Raw genomic sequence first — 20962 nt, 5'->3', positions numbered from 1 at the left:
GGTTTCTTTTCTTTTGTGGAGACTGATTAAATCTATGCGTTGGCCAATTCTGAATAACTTTTGCAAAATTGGCAACTTTTCTGTGTCGCTATATACCATAATAAAAAGCTTGCATTTAGCTTTTAATCATTTAAATATTTCCAGAACAGGTCAACACAATTTGGTGGCAATGTTGAGTTTTTGGTTTTTTTAATGAAAAGAAAATTGCAAAGAAATTATGTGGTAGGTAAAAAATGCTTCATAACCAGTGTTGGTAAATAACTCTTACCAACGTTTCTTGGATATCAGTTTTATCTTTTACAATTTAATTAAAATTGAAAATAAAAGGCTGTATACATAAGTCAATGATATTGTCTCATTCTGAAGCTCAGACTTTGTAAGTAAACAGCATTATTACATCTTGCATTACACTTGGCTAATTGCTGCTAAGATCTATGTAGATGTAATTAAGATAGATGAGTTAATAACTTCATATTAAACTGATGAGGTTGAAAGTACTGATGATTACATGCCCTGCCTAGAAATGAAAACACTCCCTGTTCTTGATTGGCATTTGTCAAAAAGCCAAGTTTGTCCTATAAAGGCTGTTATAATCGAGACGTCAGGTGTCATTCCGGGATTTCAGTCAATTATTTGAAGACACACCTGTCTGTAATAATCCATCAAACTGCTCCTCTAATCATCAGTCTATTCAAAACCCCTGTTCTTTCTAACTTGCAGAAGAGCTACAATTTGTCTAGTCAACAAGGATTTATAGAAAGGCACGTATTGAAACCTGTGGGTTATTTAATATAATAACAAAACATCTGTAATACTGCAAATCTCTTAACTGTGGGACTGATAAAGGTCTCTAATCTTATGAATGTTGTAAATGCCTGTAGGACCCTTTAACAGAACTGTATCAAAATGCAATATCCATGAAACAAGATGTTTACACACACACACTCTCCAGCCTTGAACCCTGACCCCACACCTGAGCTGAGACACGAGACACCGGGACATAGACGTTTTGTGAACTGTGGTGTTTTATTGAAACAAAAGGGAAGCAGGGGAGTTTACTTCTTCTTGGACACACCGACAGTGCGACCACGACGGCCGGTGGTCTTGGTGTGCTGACCACGCACACGCAGACTGGAAGGAGAAAGAAGAGAGAGAGAGAGGTTGGAGTTAAAAATATGCCACATTTATCAACAGAATAGATTCAGACAGAAACATTCAGAAAAACAGTTGTGTCCTCTTCGCCTTTCTGTAAACCGCAAACCATTTTTGGCAAAGTTGGGATTTGTAATTAATTAATCAAACAGTTCAGACTGGATCAGGTCTCTTACCCCCAGAAGTGCCTCAGACCACGGTGAGCCCTGATCTTCTTCAGCCTCTCCAGATCTTCTCTCAGTTTGTTGTCCAGACCGTTGGCAAGGACCTGAAACGCAACACGACGACAGTCAGCACGGTGTCGTTTCATTATCAGACACAAGAAACAACAGAAGTGTAGCTGAACAAACAAACTGCTGTTCTATAGACAGGAACATCTGACATGTGACCTGTATTATAATTAAACTTTGGTTCATAAACGCTGATAGTTTCCAAGCCTGTAGCTCATCTGCTGTGTCACAAATCCACAAACAAAATGTCTCAACCATCTCAAAGTGCAGCTACAGACAGTGATCCAACAGCTTCACCATTAAAATCCTATTATGCTACAAGTATTCATTAATAGAGGAAACTTACAGTAGAGATTTAGTACATGATAAACTGTGTGCTACATATAGTCCCATTGAAGGAGGGTCGCAGCCAGACTCAATCTAGATTTGAGGTAAATACCGTTTTCAAAAATACCCGACGATGTAAATGCTGTTTAAACCATTTTTAAAACATTAGCAAAGAATGAATAATCTTGAACTGGATCTCTGACACAGACATGATTAACGTTACTGCTCTGCTGGAGAAACCGTCACGTTGACACAGTTTCTACAACATTTTCCCTCCTCTGACATTTCTTGGTCACTTTAACACCAACGTGCTGAGACAATATATGTGTATCAGACATAAGCCACTATTAGCTGCTTTTCAGTGCGTTTCTGACACAATGTAGCAAAGCTGGAAATTCTGCCTGGGGAAATGAACTCTAAAGGTTGTATTTACTGAATTTAACTGATCAAAGGCTCCTCAATAGCTACTAAATGGACTTTAAACATTTGCGATAAAAACTTAATTTCTCAGCTTATAAATATGAGGAAAAAAAAGAAGCTCTGATTCTCCATAAAACGGGCAGGTGCTGTTTATCTCAGACTGACTGGACTAAAGTCAAGTTTAGATGCACAAAGAAAGTTGTAGGAATGTGGTTTCCAGAAAAATGTGCACAGATATAAACGTCTGTCAGAGCAGACAGAAAAATAAAATGACTGCATTCTTTCAGACTCTTTGAAAACTGCTGATTCATATCAACAGCTTGAAGAGTGAAGCTGACAGCTGTGAGTCGCACCAACACACAACTTCACATGGCATAAAAATGTCAGATGGCTTTCATTTCACTGGATGCTTTAAGAGTTTGAGGCGTCTTATAATAATTATGTGAATTCAAAGTTTGTTTATTCAGCAGTGGCACTCAACATGCAGCAACTGACTAAACCCAGTCACACTTCAGTTCTTTATACCCAGGATGCACCATGTCTGTTCCTCTAACCCCCAGACCCAGAGACGAGCCGCCTACCTGGCTGTATTTGCCATCCTTAACGTCCTTCTGCCTGTTGAGGAACCAGTCTGGGATTTTGTACTGGCGAGGATTCTGCATGATGGTCACCACCCGCTCAACCTGAGAACGAACACACACACACACACACACGTTAATTGAGAAGGAAATGTAATGTACCAATATTACAACTCTGAAGCATTATCTCATCACAACAGTATTTCCACTGCAAGAGCGGCTGCAGCTAAAGCACCTCATGTTCAGGTCAAAGAGGTTTTTATCAGGCCCTACATAAGAAATAACTAGTGACGTATGAAGAGCTTAAGGCCACATCTGTCCATATATGAGATGCATAAACTATGGTAGCCTCCTAACCTACTGTAAAATCATCTGCACAGACAACTTTTGGTAAACTGTAACAATGCATTTCCCTAATTTCTCAAAAAAAAATGTTGTCCTTGAATCTTATGAATCCATCATGAAACTTTCTGGTTATTATCTGAAAATCTAAAAACACAAAGTAGCTGGTAGACTTTGCACAGAGAAGATGCAGCAACATTTACTACGCCCTTTTTATTTACTACGCAACATCTGTGACAGTTGTACAGCCAGAGAGAAATTGACTAAATTTGTTTAGTCTGCATCTGCATAATGAGGTGAAACCAAATGATGCCAAATATACCAGAGAATATGAATACTGATTTCTTTAAGCTAAGTTTTAAAACATGTACTCAGGACCAGGAAAATGAACAGCCATTCAGGTGGACCCCGTTCCCCACATCCTTGATGATTTCTAGTGGTTGGACAACTTTTACAACTTTCTGAAATCTGTACATGTCCACATCAGCTTTATGTTGTGGTGTAAACACTCTCCCTCCTCTTCTCCTCACCTCCTCCTCCGTCAGCTCTCCAGCCCTCTTGTTGAGGTCGATGTCGGCCTTCCTCAGGACGACATGGGCGTAACGTCTGCCAACACCCTGAAACAGCAAAACAGTCACTGTTACACACACATGTTCTGTACAACAACATCATGTCATGTTTCAAATACCCCCCCTGCTACATCTTTACTAAGACACATCAAGCCAAGCGGATATCGGCCACGTTTAAGTCTTGCAGTCTAGATACAAAGAGCAGTAGCCCCTTGCAAAACCATCATATGGTGTAATCAACTCACCTTAATGGCAGTGATGGCGAAGGCGATCTTCCTTCTACCATCGATGTTCGTGTTGAGAACACGAAGAATGTGCTGGAACTTCTCAGGGATGACCAGAGACTGAAAACCACAGGAAATACAAATGTTATCAGGGACACATTAACCAATCAGTACCGATGTAGGTAATTGTTAAACAAAAGCTTTGAGCTGCTGTGTCATCACATAACACTGAAATGTTACTGTGCATGTTAGATCATATTAAACTGCATTATTGAATTAACTTGATACAATGTGATATAGATACACTGCTTTAGGCTAAAGATCAGCTTTTACCAATCCCCAAGACTTCAGAATAAGGGAGCCATTTAATCAGTTCAAAGACATTTGCTTTGACAATATTAGCTACTTATATAACAGCAGAAAAACTAAGTAGCTGCTTCATTCAGACTTATTTCATAAAGAAGCAAGATAGGTATAGTTTGAGCGGGACAAGATAGTTCATAATAGCATCAATACATCTGCAGCTAAAACTTTTAGCTCCCGCTACATTAACTTTCCCGGCTCTTTGGCCTCATTTTAAGCTTAAACTCTGTTTAATTAAACAGGTTTGAAGAAACTGCAAAACTACAGCCACCACTCGTTGTAAGCAACCCGGTTTAACGTGCACTTGCTGAGCTATTGAGATGACTGTGCTAATGCTAGGTAGCGTTCATATCTGACTAGTTTAATAGTTTTACAGGTGTTTGTAGAGCCAGTAACATAACGGGTACTGTCCGGTAACGGTTCTACATAAAACCGGGACAACACATGGGATATTTGGGCTGAACACGCTGAAATATAACAGAGGTTTTAAACCGGAGTTATTAGCTGCAACCAGACCGTGCCCCGCACTGCACTGGTGACACGAATCTGTCTGAATTTACGTACATTCTGGCCAAAATATACTAATAATTCCCCAGCCATCCGCTAACACAATATATATAACATTCAATTTGGCTCTAAAAATATAAAAACGCGTGAGATTAAAGCAAGATGACGGCGGATTTCAAGAGTATCTCGGGTTGATAAAAAGTGTACTCACCATCTTGGAAGTAGGTTCCGTGCGAAGAGGAAGCTGCAACGATCTCGCGAGAGTTTGACGGTGCCCGAGAGCGGAAGTCAGTCCATCAGTCCTCACCGTCCGGCTAGTTGTTCGCGGTTTCTCCCGAAAACAAACACATGTTTTTACTGTAAAACGTAAAACACGACAGAATAAATATCAAACGTTTCAATGAAGATTTTTAGCGGTTAAAAAAATATATGTGTTTGTTCTAACATCTCGTTCAGTTCACAAACCGGAAAGACGCTTCGCCAATTTCCGGGGGACGCGACGCGAAGGGACCGTACGTTTGTAGTTTTCTTGGACGTTAGCGGTGTAGATTCGCCGCAATGGCGGAGGTAACAGGAGCTGCTGTTGGAGCTGGACTCGATGTAAACACAGCTGGAAACCCAACAGAAATCGCAATGGCTTATTTACAAGACGAGGTGATAATTGTCTGTTGCTTTTATTATAAAAGCTGTTGCTGGCGTGGAAGAAAAACTACAACATCCAGCGTTTAATGCGACAATTTCAGCTCCGCTTTGCCCTGGTGACGTTTACGACAGGGTTTTAATCAATGAAGTGAGACGTCAGTTTTAGAAAACCGCCGATTAATCTGCAGTAGTTGCGGTGAATTATTGTTCTTCACAGTAAAGACAGTCTGTGTGTGTTGATTCGGTGTAATGATGTAGCTTGAAGCTAATGCCGCTGTTAGCATCCTGTCAAAACACTGAGCTGAGTGACTTCCTGAATGCGCCCGGTCGCAACATCCATGTCATTCACATTGGACCAGTTAGCTGCCAATGGCTTAGTCAAATCGATATAAAATGCAATTATAATCATCACTGAGGTCATTCATTTAGCAGAAAATAATCCAATGATCCTCTGGCTCCAGCTTCAATAATGTGAATATATGTTATCACTGAAACTATGTGTTTTAGTTGTTAATCAGACATAGATCAAATAAATACTATACAAATCAAGTGAATGAAGTCATAGTTAAGCTTTCTATAATAATACAATGAAAACACGTAATAATATCTATAATATAAATGTAACAATACATGCTCTCTCTGTGTTTGTGTGTGTGTGTTTGTGAATTTGCTCCAGAAGACTGATGGAGACATGGCAAACCTGAACCTGGGAGAACTGGACCTCACTACTGATGAATTTATCTTGGATGAAGTGGACAGTAAGGCAGTGTGCATCATTCATATGTCTGCGTATGGGATGTAAATGTGACCCTACATCATCAAAATCAGTGTTGATAACTTTTATATCATACATCCCCTTGGAAACAGACCTGTTGTCATTTTTTTACCATCGAGTGTCTGTTATGTCATGAACATTGTTCCTCTGTGTCTCCTGCAGTTCACATTCAGGCCAATCTGGAGGATGACCTCGTAAAAGAGGCGCTCAAAACGGTGAGTGACAGTGGCGCGAATGTTTGACTGAGCTGTTTATTACATTTATTTGACAGCTGATCTGAGAAGCATTTTTAACACGTCATGAGCAGTGAATGAAATTTGAATACATACAGTATATAGATATATATAGAAAGCAATGATTGTGATTGTGTGAGGGGCTTGTCAGGACCTCAGTCAGTGGTTGCACTGTGAAGAGGTTATAATGTTTGTTCACACAGAAGAATCTCAGTTATTTAAAGTTGGCTCCTCAGTCGTTTCTGTTAATTGAACTGAGGTTATTTTTCGTCATGAGTAAGCGATGATTACGGAGGAGGAAATAAAGTGAACAGGGTGCATTTTGTTCTTTCTCTGCATGTTTTATGTGGTGTTTTTCAGCCTCTATATTAAGCTCAAAGCTTAATTCAGACTTTTACAATGTCTAATAGTTCAGTTTTTTTTAGAGAAAACATTCTGACCTCCTGGATTATAACAAAATAATGAAACTATATTAGATTAAGTCAACCTGTGACTTCATTGCAACCATGATGAGGATGGTCTCCCTCTCCTGTCTGTTTCCAGGGCGTCGACCTCAGGCAGTACTCCAAACAGGTGGAGGCGGAGCTGCAGAGGATCGAACAGGCCTCTATCAAGGACTGTATCCTTCCCGCTCACAGTGTGAACATGGTGACATAACAACTCACCGGTTACAACTATTTTAATGAGGTTTGGCCTTTTAAGGGCAAAAGGAGTGGAGCGCTTGAATCACATTTTGACATCTATACTGTTACAGGTGGAATAGTCTGTTCATATAGAGAGAAACCGATGTATTTCAGTTAAAAAATAAAGCTTTTAAACTATTTCACAGACACTATGACTATTATTTTTCAATAGGTGCATATTTTAGCCTTTTATCTAAGAGTATGTGCACCAATGTAGTTGTCAAAAATACAAAAGATATAGCACTAAATATTCTCATCTTTACATTTTATCTGTAGAACTGATATATATATATATATTTTTGTGTTGAATTCATTGTATTTTCCTGACCTGGCGTCTCTCAGACATCAAGGAGAGTCAGAACATCGCTCTCCTGCACAACCAGATCACCGCCTGTGACTCCATACTGGAGGTAAGAGGAGACACTCTTTCCTTCATCTTCTCTGAAGTCTTGTCTTCAAGGTTTTCAATCTCTGACTCTTGCTGCCTCCCCAGAGAGAATGAACTCAGACCTTCTTATTTAACATATGAACAAAACACAGAGCTCCATCCTCTTCTTCCCACATGTAGAGCCACAGTGTCTAAAAACACAACATCAGGTAGAACTTCTATCAATCAGAGACTTTTCAGATTTGTTTCTGTCCGTCTGTCTTCTCAGCGTATGGAGGGCATGCTGAGCGGCTTCCAGAGCGACCTGTCCTCCATCAGCAGTGAGATCCAGACTCTGCAGCAGCAGTCGGTCAGCATGAACGTGCGGCTGAAGAACAGACAGGCCGTGCGCAGCCACCTCAGCCAGCTGGTGGACGAGCTGGTGGTGCCCGGAACCATGATCTCGTAAGTGAAGCAACATCTGTTTCTGCTGCTGTAGTCAAATGTGCTCCATGAAGTGAGTTTGTCTGACGTCTCAGCCTTGTGTCGCCACAGCACCATCCTGGACAGCCCCGTGACGGAGCAGGAGTTCCTGGAGCAGCTGCACGAGCTCAACAACAAGATCAACTTTGCCAAAGAGCTGAGCTTCAGAGAGACGCTGGCCTGCTCCGACATCCAGGACATCGTGGACCGCCTCAAACTCAAGGTGAGATGTACGGAGGAAAAACAGGTGTCTTGTTCAGTTTTTGTATTTATTTCATTTGAAAATAATTACAGGCACATTCAAAGTCATAATCACATTCAAAGTTTTCAAAATAAACGTTATTATCCTCGTAGGGAAATTTGTCCTGGACAATCAGTGCCGTGCTTTGCTGCAGTTCGCAATCATACAACCAAATACCATACACACACATACACAAACAACAGGAACCACTTACAGACTAACAGTACGACTAAATTCACAGTTCAGTAGCACAGGAGTAAATAACTATCGCACTATCCGGATTATTGCATCTTGCCCCAAGTTATTGCCACAGTCTATTGGTCTTATTGCACCATATCTGTAGGTGTGGACTGCCTCCCACAGTCAAATTCAATACAGGGTTCCTACACACGTATGGAAAGTATGGACTTTGATTTTATACATTTCCAGGTCTGGAAAAGTATGCAAAATGGAAACTATTGTATGGAAATATATTTATCTTAATACTTAAATGGGTTTGGTCTTATGTGAAGTTATCTGGGTTCATTATTTTGTATGTGCTGTTAGCTACAATCTCCTGGAAATTATTAGGCCCACTGTTTTCCAGATTACTATTAAACTCACCACACCGTTGGGATCTGGACTTGTGTTTTTTTTCTTCGACAGGCCGTGTCAAAGATCCGAGAGTTCACTCTCCAGAAGATCTACTCCTTCAGGAAGCCAATGACCAACTACCAGATCCCACAGAACACTCTGCTGAAATACAGGTCAGTATCTGAGGCAATAAACATGATGTCACTACCGCCTCTTCTTTAATAAAGGTGGACTGATTTGATGAATGCGTTCTACTTGCTAGGAAATAGGTCATTAGTGATGCATTTAGTATGAATAGACATGCTTAATAACCTGTAAACTTTTAAACATCAACTCTCTCGTTGCAGATTTTTCTATCAGTTCCTTTTGGCCAACGAGAGGACGGTGGCGAAGGAGATCCGGGACGAGTACGTGGACACGATGAGCAAAATTTACTACAGCTACTTCAAGTCGTACAGCGGCAGGCTGCTCAAAGTGCAGGTCAGTGGATGGATGTACACGATCATGATCCTTTACATAACATGTCAGAGGGGCTGCACCTGCTGGAGCTCCACACACTCTGTCAGGATAAACAGGTTCTGTACATGTTATGTAACATGTCACACATCTGTCCTGTCTGCAGTACGAGGAGGTGGCAGATAAAGACGACCTGATGGGGGTAGAAGACACAGCCAAGAAAGGTATCCATTAAAATCTGTGTGTTTGCATTTAAGAAACTAATGCGTATATCAGCAACACACACACAATAGAGAATAAAAGGTCCCATATTTTACACTTTTTGACCTATAATATATTTGTGGTTCGTGGTTTAACATCTCCTCTCCTCTCTGGACCTCTAGTAACAACAAATCGGTGAGTCAATCAGAGGAGGCGGGGCTCTGAGTCTCTACTCTGATTGGCTGACTATGTTCCGTGTGATTTAATAAAAATATACCATATTTCAACAATCTGAAAAAAAAAACCACACATACTCTGCAGCAGAGTTGTATGGTGGGTCCAGGTGCGCAGGGCTTGGAGCATGGCTGAAATGCAAAGTTACAGTCCTGTATGTTTTTAAGGCTCAAGTTTACTTAATACAGGCTGTGCATTTCTCTGTGGACTGAGACCTTGATACTTTCACAATATTAAAATAAATCCTGTTTGATCAAAAAAGACAAGAAGCCTATGGAACATTTATAGCAACACAGTTTAATTGCCTTTGCACAGATGTTCTCCTCACACGGAGGTCACAACCTCCACATAATGCAGGTGTTGTGTTGAGCAAGAATATCTGCATTTACATTTTTCTCCAAGAGACACTGATACTGAACCAGAAGACAATTACAGTAATTGTCAGAAATTTAAATGAGAGATCTGAGTGTGTGTGTGTGTGTAGGTTCATATATATATAGTACATGTTTGGTATGTTCTTCATTTCACATACATACCGAGCATAAGAACACAGAGATCAGTCATGTGTCTCCCTCATGACCCCTGGGGCGGTCACTCATTAGACCTTGTGATGCTCCAACTTCCCGCCAGCGTAAACTGAAACTCACCTGTGAGGCTCCTTGAACCCTCCTCCTCACCCTCCCCCCCCTCCTCCCTCCTGCAGGTTTCTTCTCCAAACCGTCGCTGAAGAGCAGGAACACCATCTTCACTCTGGGCCAGCGGGGGGCCATCCTGAGCCCCGTCGAGCTGGAGGGGCCGATCCTGGTCCCACACACCGCTCAGAGGGGAGACAGCAGGGTGAGACGTCACAAACTGTCGCACACACTTTAAATGATCTTTCTGAGGCTTTGTCTGTCACTAGTATCATTTATCACAAATTACAGATTGATAAAATGATGAATTCCTAATCAGGAGATGGTTTATGAATAGTTCAGTTTTTAAATCAGACCAAAGTCAGAAATCTACTATAATAAAAATCCTGTGTCTTTAATCCGTCCGCTTTCAGACCACAAATTAACCGCAGCAGTGTTCACACAAGTTGACAGCTTTCACACTGACCCAGTCCCATCCTGGCTCACACACCAGAGAGAGTTTAAAATGAACACAGCACTGACGTGGCAGGACTGTCCCAAATGAAAAACAACTGCTCTTGAAATTAATTAAAAAAATACCGAGACATGTTTCTTTTGGGAAACATCAGGAGCATTAAAAGAAAAACAGAAGATCTGAGTTTTATGGAGCAAAAACCATGAATGATAAAATTAAATGTAATGTTGTGGTGGAAATTTCTCCTTGTAATAAGTGGTAACATAGTCTTTGAAGTAGTTGTAGTAAGACCATGTTGAAATCCTGTTAACTCCTCTCTTGGTTCAACATTTCCACGACAATGTCTTTAGGAATTATAATATTCATGTGTGTATATATTTATAACATGTATCTTATTAACACCTGTGGCTTTTCCCTGGAGTTCATGATATACGTCACAACAATTATTATAGAATATGTTGATTTAAAAAACAAAAAGTTAACAGACTTACAAACTGCTGTGCACACTGCAAGACAGGGCAAAGCAATAAAAGACAATTCACAAGGCAAAACCATAAAATCTATAAAACCGTAGAGTTGGTGAAAGCGCTGAAGCCAAGAATTGAAAGCAGATTTATACAAGTGCATTCTTCTGTTCATCTGCTTGACAGAGAAGAACAAAATAACAGAATAGGGTTGTGTTTGCGTGTTCAGGCTGAAATCTATTATACACACACACACACATGCAGGAGCTCTGGTTCAACATGTACATGTTGGGAGCAGGTTACATGTCAAAGAGCTGCACTGACATCTTGTGGTCTTTTGTGACACATTTTAAAGAAACTTTTTTATATTGTGAACCAATGTAGTTTTTGCAGAAATGGATATCAAAATCATTATGTAATTCATTATATTGACTGTATTTGTCTGTGTTTCCTGCAGTATCCCTACGAGACACTGTTTCGCAGTCAACACTACGCGCTGCTGGACAACGGCTGCAGGGAATTCCTCTTCCTGTCCGACTTCTTCATGGTGGCAGGAAACTCGGCCCTCGACCTCTTCAACAGCATCATGGGAAAAACCCTCAGCATGTTCCTGGTAGGAACCAGACGTCTTTTCTACTCTCAGTGCTGTGATTTAAAGAGGTTATCATTACTCTGGTATAGGCAAAGAGTGAGAGAAGCAAAACTGTAATTAACTCAAATCACAAAGCAAGAGTAGGACAGTGAAGGCAGCACATGGACACGTGTTATAAAAATTAAATAAAAACAGGGTGAGGCAGTAGTTTATCAGCTAAATACAACTGTGTTTAAGACTTTTTCTGAAATAATAATAAAGGTAAGTTAAAAATAAATTAAATACAACTCCTAAAATCAGGTAAGTACCATCTTCTTGAATGCGAAGAACTTAAAGGGATAGTTCACCCAAAATTCAAATTTATTTTTTTATTATCTACTCACCCTCATGTCGACTAAGAGCTGTGAGAAGTTTCAGAGTCCTCCGTGCCTTCTCTGAGTTACGGGGGGGTCCGCGCAGCAGTATTTGTCCATATAATGGTTGTGAATGGTGCTCACTTTTCTTCGTCCAAAAAGACACACCAAAAAACATCCAAATACCTCCATACTGCTCGTCTGTAATGTCCCTCTTGTATTGAAGCCCCGACATGAGAAATTGTTCCGAAAAAAATTAAATAAGTCTATGTTTAAGCTTGTTTGTAGCGGAAGCTCCCAGTGTCTCAGTTCACTGCTCTTCCTGTGTCAGTGCAAATCTCGCGTGATTTGCACTAACCGGCGGAACAATTTCTCATGTGGGGGCTTCAACACAAGAGGGACATTACAGACGAGCAGTATGGAGGTATTTGGATGTTTTTTGGTGTGTCTTTTTAGACGAAGAAAAGTGAGCACCATTCACAACCATTATATGGACAAATACTGCTGTGCGGAGTGAAATTTGAATTTTGGGTGAACTATCCCTTTAATGCACTATTCTGCTAAATGGCCCCTTGACTCATTTCCTGACAGACACAAATGCACCACAGTCAGCCTAGTACAATCTCAGGAATAAGGAAATATCTGATTAGTTAAAACCTCAACATGATAAAGAGTCTGACCACACATTTGGTGCTTTATTCTACTCTATGATATATTCTGTATGAGTGTATTATTTTTTATTTATTTATTTTATTCATATGCACAATGATAAAACAAGAATTTTATTTAATAATCCAAAGACAAATAATTGTGCAGGAGAGGAAAAGAAGCCCAAAGGGCTTATATAAAATCCTCTCCCTCAATACAAAATCACTAAAACAAATCAACCAATAGAAAAAGAAAAAGAAAAGAAAAGCAAAAAAAGCAGAGTGTCTATCAACAGGAAATTATGTCAGGACTGATGCATTTACTGTTTAGAGCTGTAAAGCTGAACACTTTGTCAGGATGTTTCAGAAGCAGTTACGGTAAATGCATTGTATCTTCAATAATATTGTGTGTTTGTGTGTGTGTCCCTGCAGAAGAGCATGTCCACGTACGTGTCCGACTGCTACGACAGCATCGCCATCTTCCTCTGCATCCACATCATCCTCAGGTTCAGAGCCATCACGGCCAAGAGGAACATCCCTGCTCTCGACAAGTCAGTGTCCCGTCATCACGTTCACCTCCTCTTGTTTGTGGCCAGCGTGAAGCTCATTCGTCCTGTAGCTGCTGCACAGATAAAGACTGATATGAGCCGTCGTGTGTGTGTGTGTGTCCTCCTCAGGTACTGGGAGGCCGTGCTGGAGCTGCTGTGGCCGAGGTTCGAACTGATCCTGGAGATGAACATCCACAGTATCCGCAACACAGACCCTCAGAAACTGGGAGTGCTGGACACCAGACCGCACTACGTAGGTCCACACACTCACATCTATATGTATATGGAGGACAAACACACACACACACAGACGCATAGATGATCCTCTTAGAGCGGTGTGTACGTCCATGACCGAGATGTGTGTGTTGGTTTTTCAGATCACCCGTCGTTATGCAGAGTTCTCCTCAGCCATCGTCAGCATCAATCAGACGTTTCCCAACGAGAGGACTAATGCTCTGCTTGGACAGCTGCAGGTAACACACACCCCTAATCTTAAAGGGATAGTTCAACATTTTGGCAAATTGGCCCATTGCCATAATCCCTATAGTTTTAGGGGTTTAATTGTCGGTGCAAGCTATTTTTAGAACAGTGGAGCAGAGCCGCAAGCTGCTCAGAGCTACGCTACGGAGGCTAATGGGATTTCTTGGTTTCCCTCATCAAACTCATCTAATACACAATCCAACAACTCCAAAACGCTCTGGTGGACAAGTTGTGACCTGCACATTCACCAGGCTATGAGAGAATAACAGAACGTTACGAGACAGAGTTGTTTTAGAGGTAAATTCATGCAAAACCGCTGATGCAAGTTCCTGTCAGGGGCAGTTTCTCAGCAAGCAGACTCTGCATTTACCTCTAAAACACTCTGTCTCGTAACGTTCTGTTATCATCTCATAGCGTGGTGAATGTGCAGGTCACCAACTTGTTATTTAATGAGTTTTATGAGGGAAACCAAGAAATCCCATGAGCCTCCGTAGCGTAGCTCTGAGCAGCTTGCGGTTCTGCTCCGCCGTCCTGAAAATAGCTTGCACCGACAAATAAAGGTAACAAACCTACTGCTATGACTATAGGGATTATGGCAATGGGCCAATTTGCCAAAATGTTGAACAATCCCTTTAACTAACTTTAATACTGAATTGACAACAATACAAGCTTTTCTCTTTTGTTAAGAATTCCACATAAATAAAAAGTTTTAAATCACATATCTGCTGCTTTCAATTGACCAGACTAACATATTCAAATATGTTGTGCAGCGTCTTAATCCCTGTGAACATTTAAATTCAGGTTGAGGTGGAAAACTTTGTGCTGAAGATGGCGGCGGAGTTTCCCTCCAGGAGAGACCAGCTCATCTTCCTCATCAACAACTACGACATGTTGCTCGGCGTCCTCATGGTGAGAGTCAACACCGGCCTGTCTGTGTCCGGGACAGAAACTGTAACCAGACTCCTGTTGTTGTTGTTGGGTGGAAATCTTTGACCTCACTACCCTGCTCTTACTCGGGCGAAACGGTTGTTTGTTTTGTTTCCCTGTTTGTCCAGGAGAGGGCAGCAGACGACAGTAAAGAGGTGGAAGGTTTCCAACAGCTGCTTCTGGCCAGAACTCAGGTAAACCACATCACACTGTTGCCTCAGGGCTTTTATTTTGACACGTTTGCACTTAAACTGTACGTTATGAAACAGATTTTTAAAAAGTACCAAAGGAAATACATACTTCAATAATAAAGATTCTTGTTCTCCCTCTTCAGGAGTTTATCGAGGAGATTCTGTCTCCACCCTTCGGAGGGATGATTGCTTTTGTGAAGGAGGCCGAGGCACTGATGGAGAAAGGGCAGCTCGACCGATTGAAGAATGAGGAAGGTGAGAGAAGTTTATGTCATGTAATATTTTCTGGTTTCTGTGATAGATATTTTATATTTCTCCTGTATTTTATAAGGGTTACACATAGGAAAATATAAATATGGTATAAAGAATCCTAAACCATTTCAGCATAGTTTTAAATCTTCTCTCTCAGCTTCTCTCTGGAGCTGTGGTGATCGCTGTCAGCCAATCAGAGGAGAGGAGGCCTTGAGTCTCTCTTCTGATTGGCTGACAGTTTTCTGAGTGATGAGACAACGCAGATTTCTGGTTAACATATTTAGAGAAACCAAATCCTGCAAGGATGATGACAGGGCGGAGAGTAGTGACTGCTTTGTTATGACATCACAAAGTTACAGGAAGTCTTTTTTTCTTTTTCTTTTCTATTTTTTCTTTTTCTATTTTTGGGGCTTTTAGGCCTTTTATCGACAGGACAGCTGTAGAGAGACAGGAAATGGGGAGACAGAGACAGGGGGAACGACATGCAGCAAAGGGGGGCACCGATGGAATCAAACGGGGGTCACTGCAGCAAGGACTAAAGCCTCTGCATATGGGGCCCATCCTCTACCCACTGAGCTAAACGACGCCCCCTGACTGCACATTTTAAGGCTCAGTTGCTGAATTCAGGCTGTGTGCATTTCTCTTACACTTAAAATAAGACTCCTTCTTATTTCAAGTGAAAATATGCTTGAAAGAAGTAAAACGTGTCTAAAAACAAGCTACTTTTTAATGTGATGAGTCTTATTTTAAGTATAAGTAGATTAGTTTTGACTAGAAATGAGACATTTTGACTAAAAATAAGACAAATATTCTTGGTAAGATTTTGAGTTTTTGCAGTGATTTATAATCAATAGAGACATGGACATTTACATTTTATGCAATATGGGACCTTTAAATGGAATTAACAATAAACATTTAAAGAACAGTGGAGGATTGTTTGGGATTAAGAAAATTACTAGAGTCTTTAAATGGAGACTCAGGGGAAGGAAACGGGTCCTGTGGCCGCTACAGACCCTTCACTATAGGTTTCAGTTATCTACATCCTGACAGAGGAGCTGTGGACTTGTTTCGCTGCAAGGTTGAGTTTCGTTTCACAGGTTAATCAGCAGCTTTCATAGTATACACTATCCATCAGCTGTGTTAGTTTTGTTTCTCCGTCAGTCTGAGGCTTCACATATCTCCCCCGCAGTCGCCGCCCTCAGCGTCCCACTTCCTTTTTCTTCTCAGTCTGATCATATATCCACCACAATGTGCATATTTAGTCTGAAGTGAAACTGCACGGTAGGAGAGGAAAACACTGTGTCATGTCATGTTGACACAACAACAAACAGAGATAATGAAGTGTCCATCTCACTCTGTGCCCCTCCCTCCCCTCGGCAGCTCGCATCACTCAGCTGGTCCGTGGGTTTTCCGGCACGTGGAAACAGTCGGTGGAGTCGATGAGTCAGGATGTCATGAGGTCTTTCACCAACTTCAAAAATGGAACCAGCATCATACAGGTGAGACGACAGAGGACAGGTGTCTAGGCAAATCCGAAACACCACAGTTTTGTTTCTCTGTTCAAACGCAGCTGTCCACAGGCTTTCTAGTTTCCCTGCGATAGACAGTTTCAGGCTTTATATACTGGTACATAAAGAACCCACTCTTCTCTTGAAATCATTTTCCAGATGTCATTACACTAATACATCCCCCGCCCCATTCATGCTTTGGAGAAGTGTTCTTTTCCACAGTTTGTACTTTATTTTGTACCTGATTGTTTCTATGTTTGTTCCTCTCTCACCCCCACAAGTCTGATATAAAGATGTGCGGTTTATGGCTCTAATTTATGTAATAATCTCTTTCATGCTTAGAAATGATGACATTTGTTTTTAAACCATGCCCACTACAGCTCTCTGCTGCTTCTCTATTTGTCACTCAGCAGAGGAGCCTGTGGCTGCGGGAGAGAAAACCCTCATGCTCAAATTCCAATATTGGAAACACGTATCAACTCAAAGTCTCCAGTTTTCTCTCAATAGGTGGCTAAGCGGAAGCAGGAAGTAACGGCGCCATGGGACCTCAACTCGGAAAAAGTCTCCATGTAAGTGAACGGGAGTCAAAGTTTTATTTCGTGATCCGATTGAATTGTGCTATGAGAAACAAATATGACCTCTACCTCTTTAAAACATTGCGTTTCATGCCGAGAAATCAACAGTTTATCGTAAAACGGCAACGGAAGAATGTATTTTGTGTGACGACGCTCTACGGCACCAACTGACACGGGAAAGGGCGGCATTTGGTGTGTGACGTCACCTACGCGACCTGTAGTCTTTCTGGTTACGGATTCTTCAGAATTTTATTTTACAATAGTTTTACAACAAACTGCTGATTTCTCGGCGTGAAACGTGATGTTTTAAACAGATAGAGGACATATTTTTTTCTTATGGCACAATTCAATCGGATCACGAAATAAAACTTTGACTCCCGTTCACTTACATGGAGACTTTTTCCGAGTTGAGGTCCCATGGCGACCGTTACTTCCTGCTTCCGCTTAGGCTCTCTATAGGCACTTCTTAAGAAAATAAATCCTTAATTAAAAGTCAAATAGAGCTCTGGTAGCTGATGTCATGATGTGATAAATACCTTTCCAGGACAAGTCAAGCTTTTCCAGGACTTTTGACTTTTTTCTAATTTTCCATGACTGGAAAAGTGGTCAACCATTTTCCAGATTTTCCAGGACACGTGGGAACGCTGTCACTAAATGATGACGGTGACCTGGATTTTGGGGGATTTCCTTTAAAAAGAAAACCTAATCAGTTTCATATTCATCATCCTGTTAGTGTTTGTGTCAGAGGAAGTAACATGCCGGTAAAGTGCTAAACCATCACTTCCTGTCGCTGCTGCAGGGCGCCCTGACCCAGCTGATCCAGTACTACCACGGCTTCCACAAGATCCTCAACCAGCCCACGTTCCGCAGCCTGGCGGTCCGCTCCGAGCTCATCAACCTGCACCACCTCATGGTCGAGGTCAAGAAGCACAAACCCAACTTCTAAACGGGATGGGTCGGGTCTCGTCTCGGCCCCCGAGAACTTTGCTTCTTCGACAAACCAGAAACACGAAGCATGACACATGAAAACCACGCAGAGTCTGGTGTTTTCTGTAGAATTTTGGAAAGCATTAAAAAAAAAAAAGCTGGATGAGACGCCCTCCCTCCGCTTTCCTTCCAGGTAAAGAACGAGTGATGTGACAGATCAGCGAGGACAGAGGAGACAAAACCAGAGAGAGGAAGTGTTTTGTTTTTGTCAATTTGAATTTATTGTCATTCTTGACTGTAAAGAACCTCAACCGCTTGTCACTCGGTTTAGCACATTTCAGTCGTCAGGCCTTCATCGGCTAAAAGCCACACACACAAAGTGTCAGCAAACAAGCGACTTCAAGTGATCAAGGGTGTGTGTGTGACCCTGTGGTTTCTTTACAGTCAACAACAAAACTTAACAATGTGCAAGAAACTGAACTCATGACCAAACCTCTACTGTACATGACGCACATGAAGCTAAACGTACAAATTTGAAATCAGAAGCTGAAAAGAAACAAAAGAATAATTAATTTCCTCTTTAATGATGAAAATTATTATTTATCTTGAAACTACTGATTAGAGTGCAGACAGAGGTAAGTAAGATGGATGCAAATTTGGACTTTTATTGTGAAAATATGAACTTTGAGGGTGTGTGTTTTTTTCTTCTAAAGTTGTATAGTCTGGCTTTTTACTCCAGTAACATGAATCATTCATTTGTAAAAAAAGATTTAATTTATAACACTGCATTAGTGAGAGACGAGCTCTCATGAACACGTTACTTGAAAAACTGTCTTTTTTTCTGTCCATGTGTTGCAGCTTCAGACTGATCGTTGAAGATGCTCTTGTGTTTTTCCTCTTGTCATCAAATCTCAGATCAAAAGCGGTTCAGAGGAAATGGTGCATTTATGAGGAACTACGTATTTCCAGTGGCGGATTAATATAATTTGGTGCTGTAGTTAATATATGGGGCAGCAGGATGGTATGTTTGTGCGTGTATGTCACCCAGGGCAACAGTGTGGCTGATGTGTTTTTAACAGTGGTTTTACTGTAAACGCTGGCGCTCTGCTCTGCCTACCGTTGGGTCGTCAGATGAGATTTGATGACAAAAGGAAAAGGAAGTGCGACCTGAAGTTGTCGTGTGCCTTTTTTTGCTCATTTATCTCCAGTAGCTGTACAGAGCTCATCATCGTGTTGCTTCTAGTTGTGTGCGAATCTATCCGTCTGTCTGTGTCATTCCAGCGTAAAAACAGACTGTGCAGTTTAACACGGAGTCGTTGAAATACAACATGGATGTGTTTGCGTCTTTTATTAATCAATGTCCTGAAAGTTTAGTTGGAAAGAAGTACAGTCACATACAGGGACATTTACACACACACTCAACAAATCACAGCAAAAAAAAATATTAACTACAAAATATCACATCATAGATCAAATTTTCAGATTGACTGTTTACATTACTGATTGATCTGAATAATTGTTCTGTTATTTATTCATTCATGTAGCTAGTCTTTAAATTTGATGCTGCTTTGTAGGGATCAATACTGTTCTTTTGTCAAATTCCTTTTTTACATTTACAGATTAACATTTTATTTGCACAATATGAAAATATTTTGTAAATTAGGGTTGAAACTAATTTCTTTTCCTTGATTCCTTCCTTCCTTGATTTAATTGGTTACTAAACTTGAAAACACACAAAGACTTTTGGTATAAGAGAAAAAAGCAGCAGATTCATGAGGAAACCAGACATCTCAATGAAAAATAATCATTAATCAAATCCATCAATTTGAATACAAGAATCAAAATAGTCTTATGTTCATTTTCTGTTTATCAACTGATCAGCTATGACAGTAAAATGCTGCTCACAACACTAATAATAATCAAATACAATATGAAAAGATATTAGATTAGATAACAGATGCCATACTGCCTTTAATACTTGGGCTCTAAATGTAGTAAAGAATTTTGAATCATAGTGTTGTAAATCATGTAAATGATACGACTACTTCTTCCACCACAGTATGAGACAATACAACAAACTACAATAGCAACATGCACTTTCTCTTCTTCTCGATTCAGCTATTAATGAAGACCTTTTTCTTTAGATAAGAATATTTTAGTCTCTTGAGCTTTAAAAAAAAAATTGTGACAAAAATGTTCTTCACGGTTTTTGTAAAATCAGGCTCAATTTTCTTGTTTGTCTTGATGAATAATCCAAAAGTTGGCTGACACATATTTTGATTTGTATTCAATTTTCATAAAGTCAAATCAACTAAGACTGGAAATAACCGGCACAGAACATGTTATTCCATTTTCACTAACTTCCCAAACCAACTGAGAAAGACTGTGATTGTCACTTTCTGATACAAACAAGCTTTGTGTGCGCATGTAAAAGCACGTTGAAGGATCGTTGTTTGAAGTGAGCCAACAATGCAAATTAGATCATAGTCAAAACAGGTATTATGAGACAATAATAATCAAACCAAAGCACTGACTGAACTGGGCTGAACAGAACTCCTCCTCCTAAATGAACCAATACCACACACTGAGCCTCCACGGCTGTGACTTCTTCAACCTTACGTTCAGGTTCACTCCGCAAATTTAGAAAACAGTAACTGATATATTATATGGTACGTCACTGTTGGCTGTTGATCAATCTTTTGCTGGTCTTTAAAAACTACATTTCACTTCAAAAAACACATCAATATTGAACAAAATTACAATTTACATTTAAACAAATTACACAATGCTACGTTTTCCAAAAACATATTAC

At 40.6% G+C, this 20962-nt stretch overlaps 2 protein-coding genes across 3 annotated transcripts; one reads left to right on the top strand and one right to left on the bottom strand.

Moving 5' to 3' along the window:
* Positions 1 to 1007: 1007 nt before the first annotated feature.
* rps18 (ribosomal protein S18) lies at positions 1008 to 4952 on the bottom strand. The gene is made up of 6 exons (XM_085790945.1): positions 4924 to 4952; positions 3864 to 3962; positions 3580 to 3666; positions 2711 to 2812; positions 1329 to 1420; positions 1008 to 1131 (listed from the first exon to the last, which is right to left on the bottom strand). Exons 1-6 carry the CDS (start codon positions 4924 to 4926, stop codon positions 1056 to 1058), a joined length of 459 nt encoding a protein of 152 aa, XP_085647071.1. The 5' UTR covers positions 4927 to 4952; the 3' UTR covers positions 1008 to 1055.
* A 294-nt stretch (positions 4953 to 5246) lies between these two features.
* vps52 (VPS52 subunit of GARP complex) lies at positions 5247 to 20083 on the top strand. Of its 2 annotated transcripts, none has more exons than XM_085790942.1 (20): positions 5247 to 5366; positions 6031 to 6112; positions 6292 to 6344; positions 6906 to 6981; positions 7388 to 7455; positions 7702 to 7877; positions 7968 to 8118; positions 8782 to 8882; positions 9057 to 9189; positions 9332 to 9389; positions 10304 to 10437; positions 11608 to 11763; positions 13175 to 13293; positions 13420 to 13543; positions 13668 to 13763; positions 14572 to 14679; positions 14826 to 14891; positions 15032 to 15143; positions 16521 to 16639; positions 18023 to 20083. In XM_085790942.1, exons 1-20 carry the CDS (start codon positions 5271 to 5273, stop codon positions 18167 to 18169), a joined length of 2175 nt encoding a protein of 724 aa, XP_085647068.1. In that variant the 5' UTR covers positions 5247 to 5270; the 3' UTR covers positions 18170 to 20083. The 2 variants fall into 2 exon arrangements, with proteins under 2 accessions (XP_085647068.1, XP_085647069.1); XM_085790943.1 differs by having other exon boundaries at positions 6034 to 6112; positions 18023 to 19838.
* The last annotated feature ends 879 nt before the right edge of the window (positions 20084 to 20962 follow it).

This window comes from Trachurus japonicus, chromosome 11 (genome assembly GCF_045865225.1).
Source record: "Trachurus japonicus isolate A0001 chromosome 11, Traja_1.0".
Classification (NCBI taxonomy): Eukaryota; Metazoa; Chordata; class Actinopteri; order Carangiformes; family Carangidae; genus Trachurus; species Trachurus japonicus.
The sequence above is the reverse complement of the archived record's forward strand: the minus strand, read 5'-3'. Positions and strand labels throughout refer to the sequence as shown.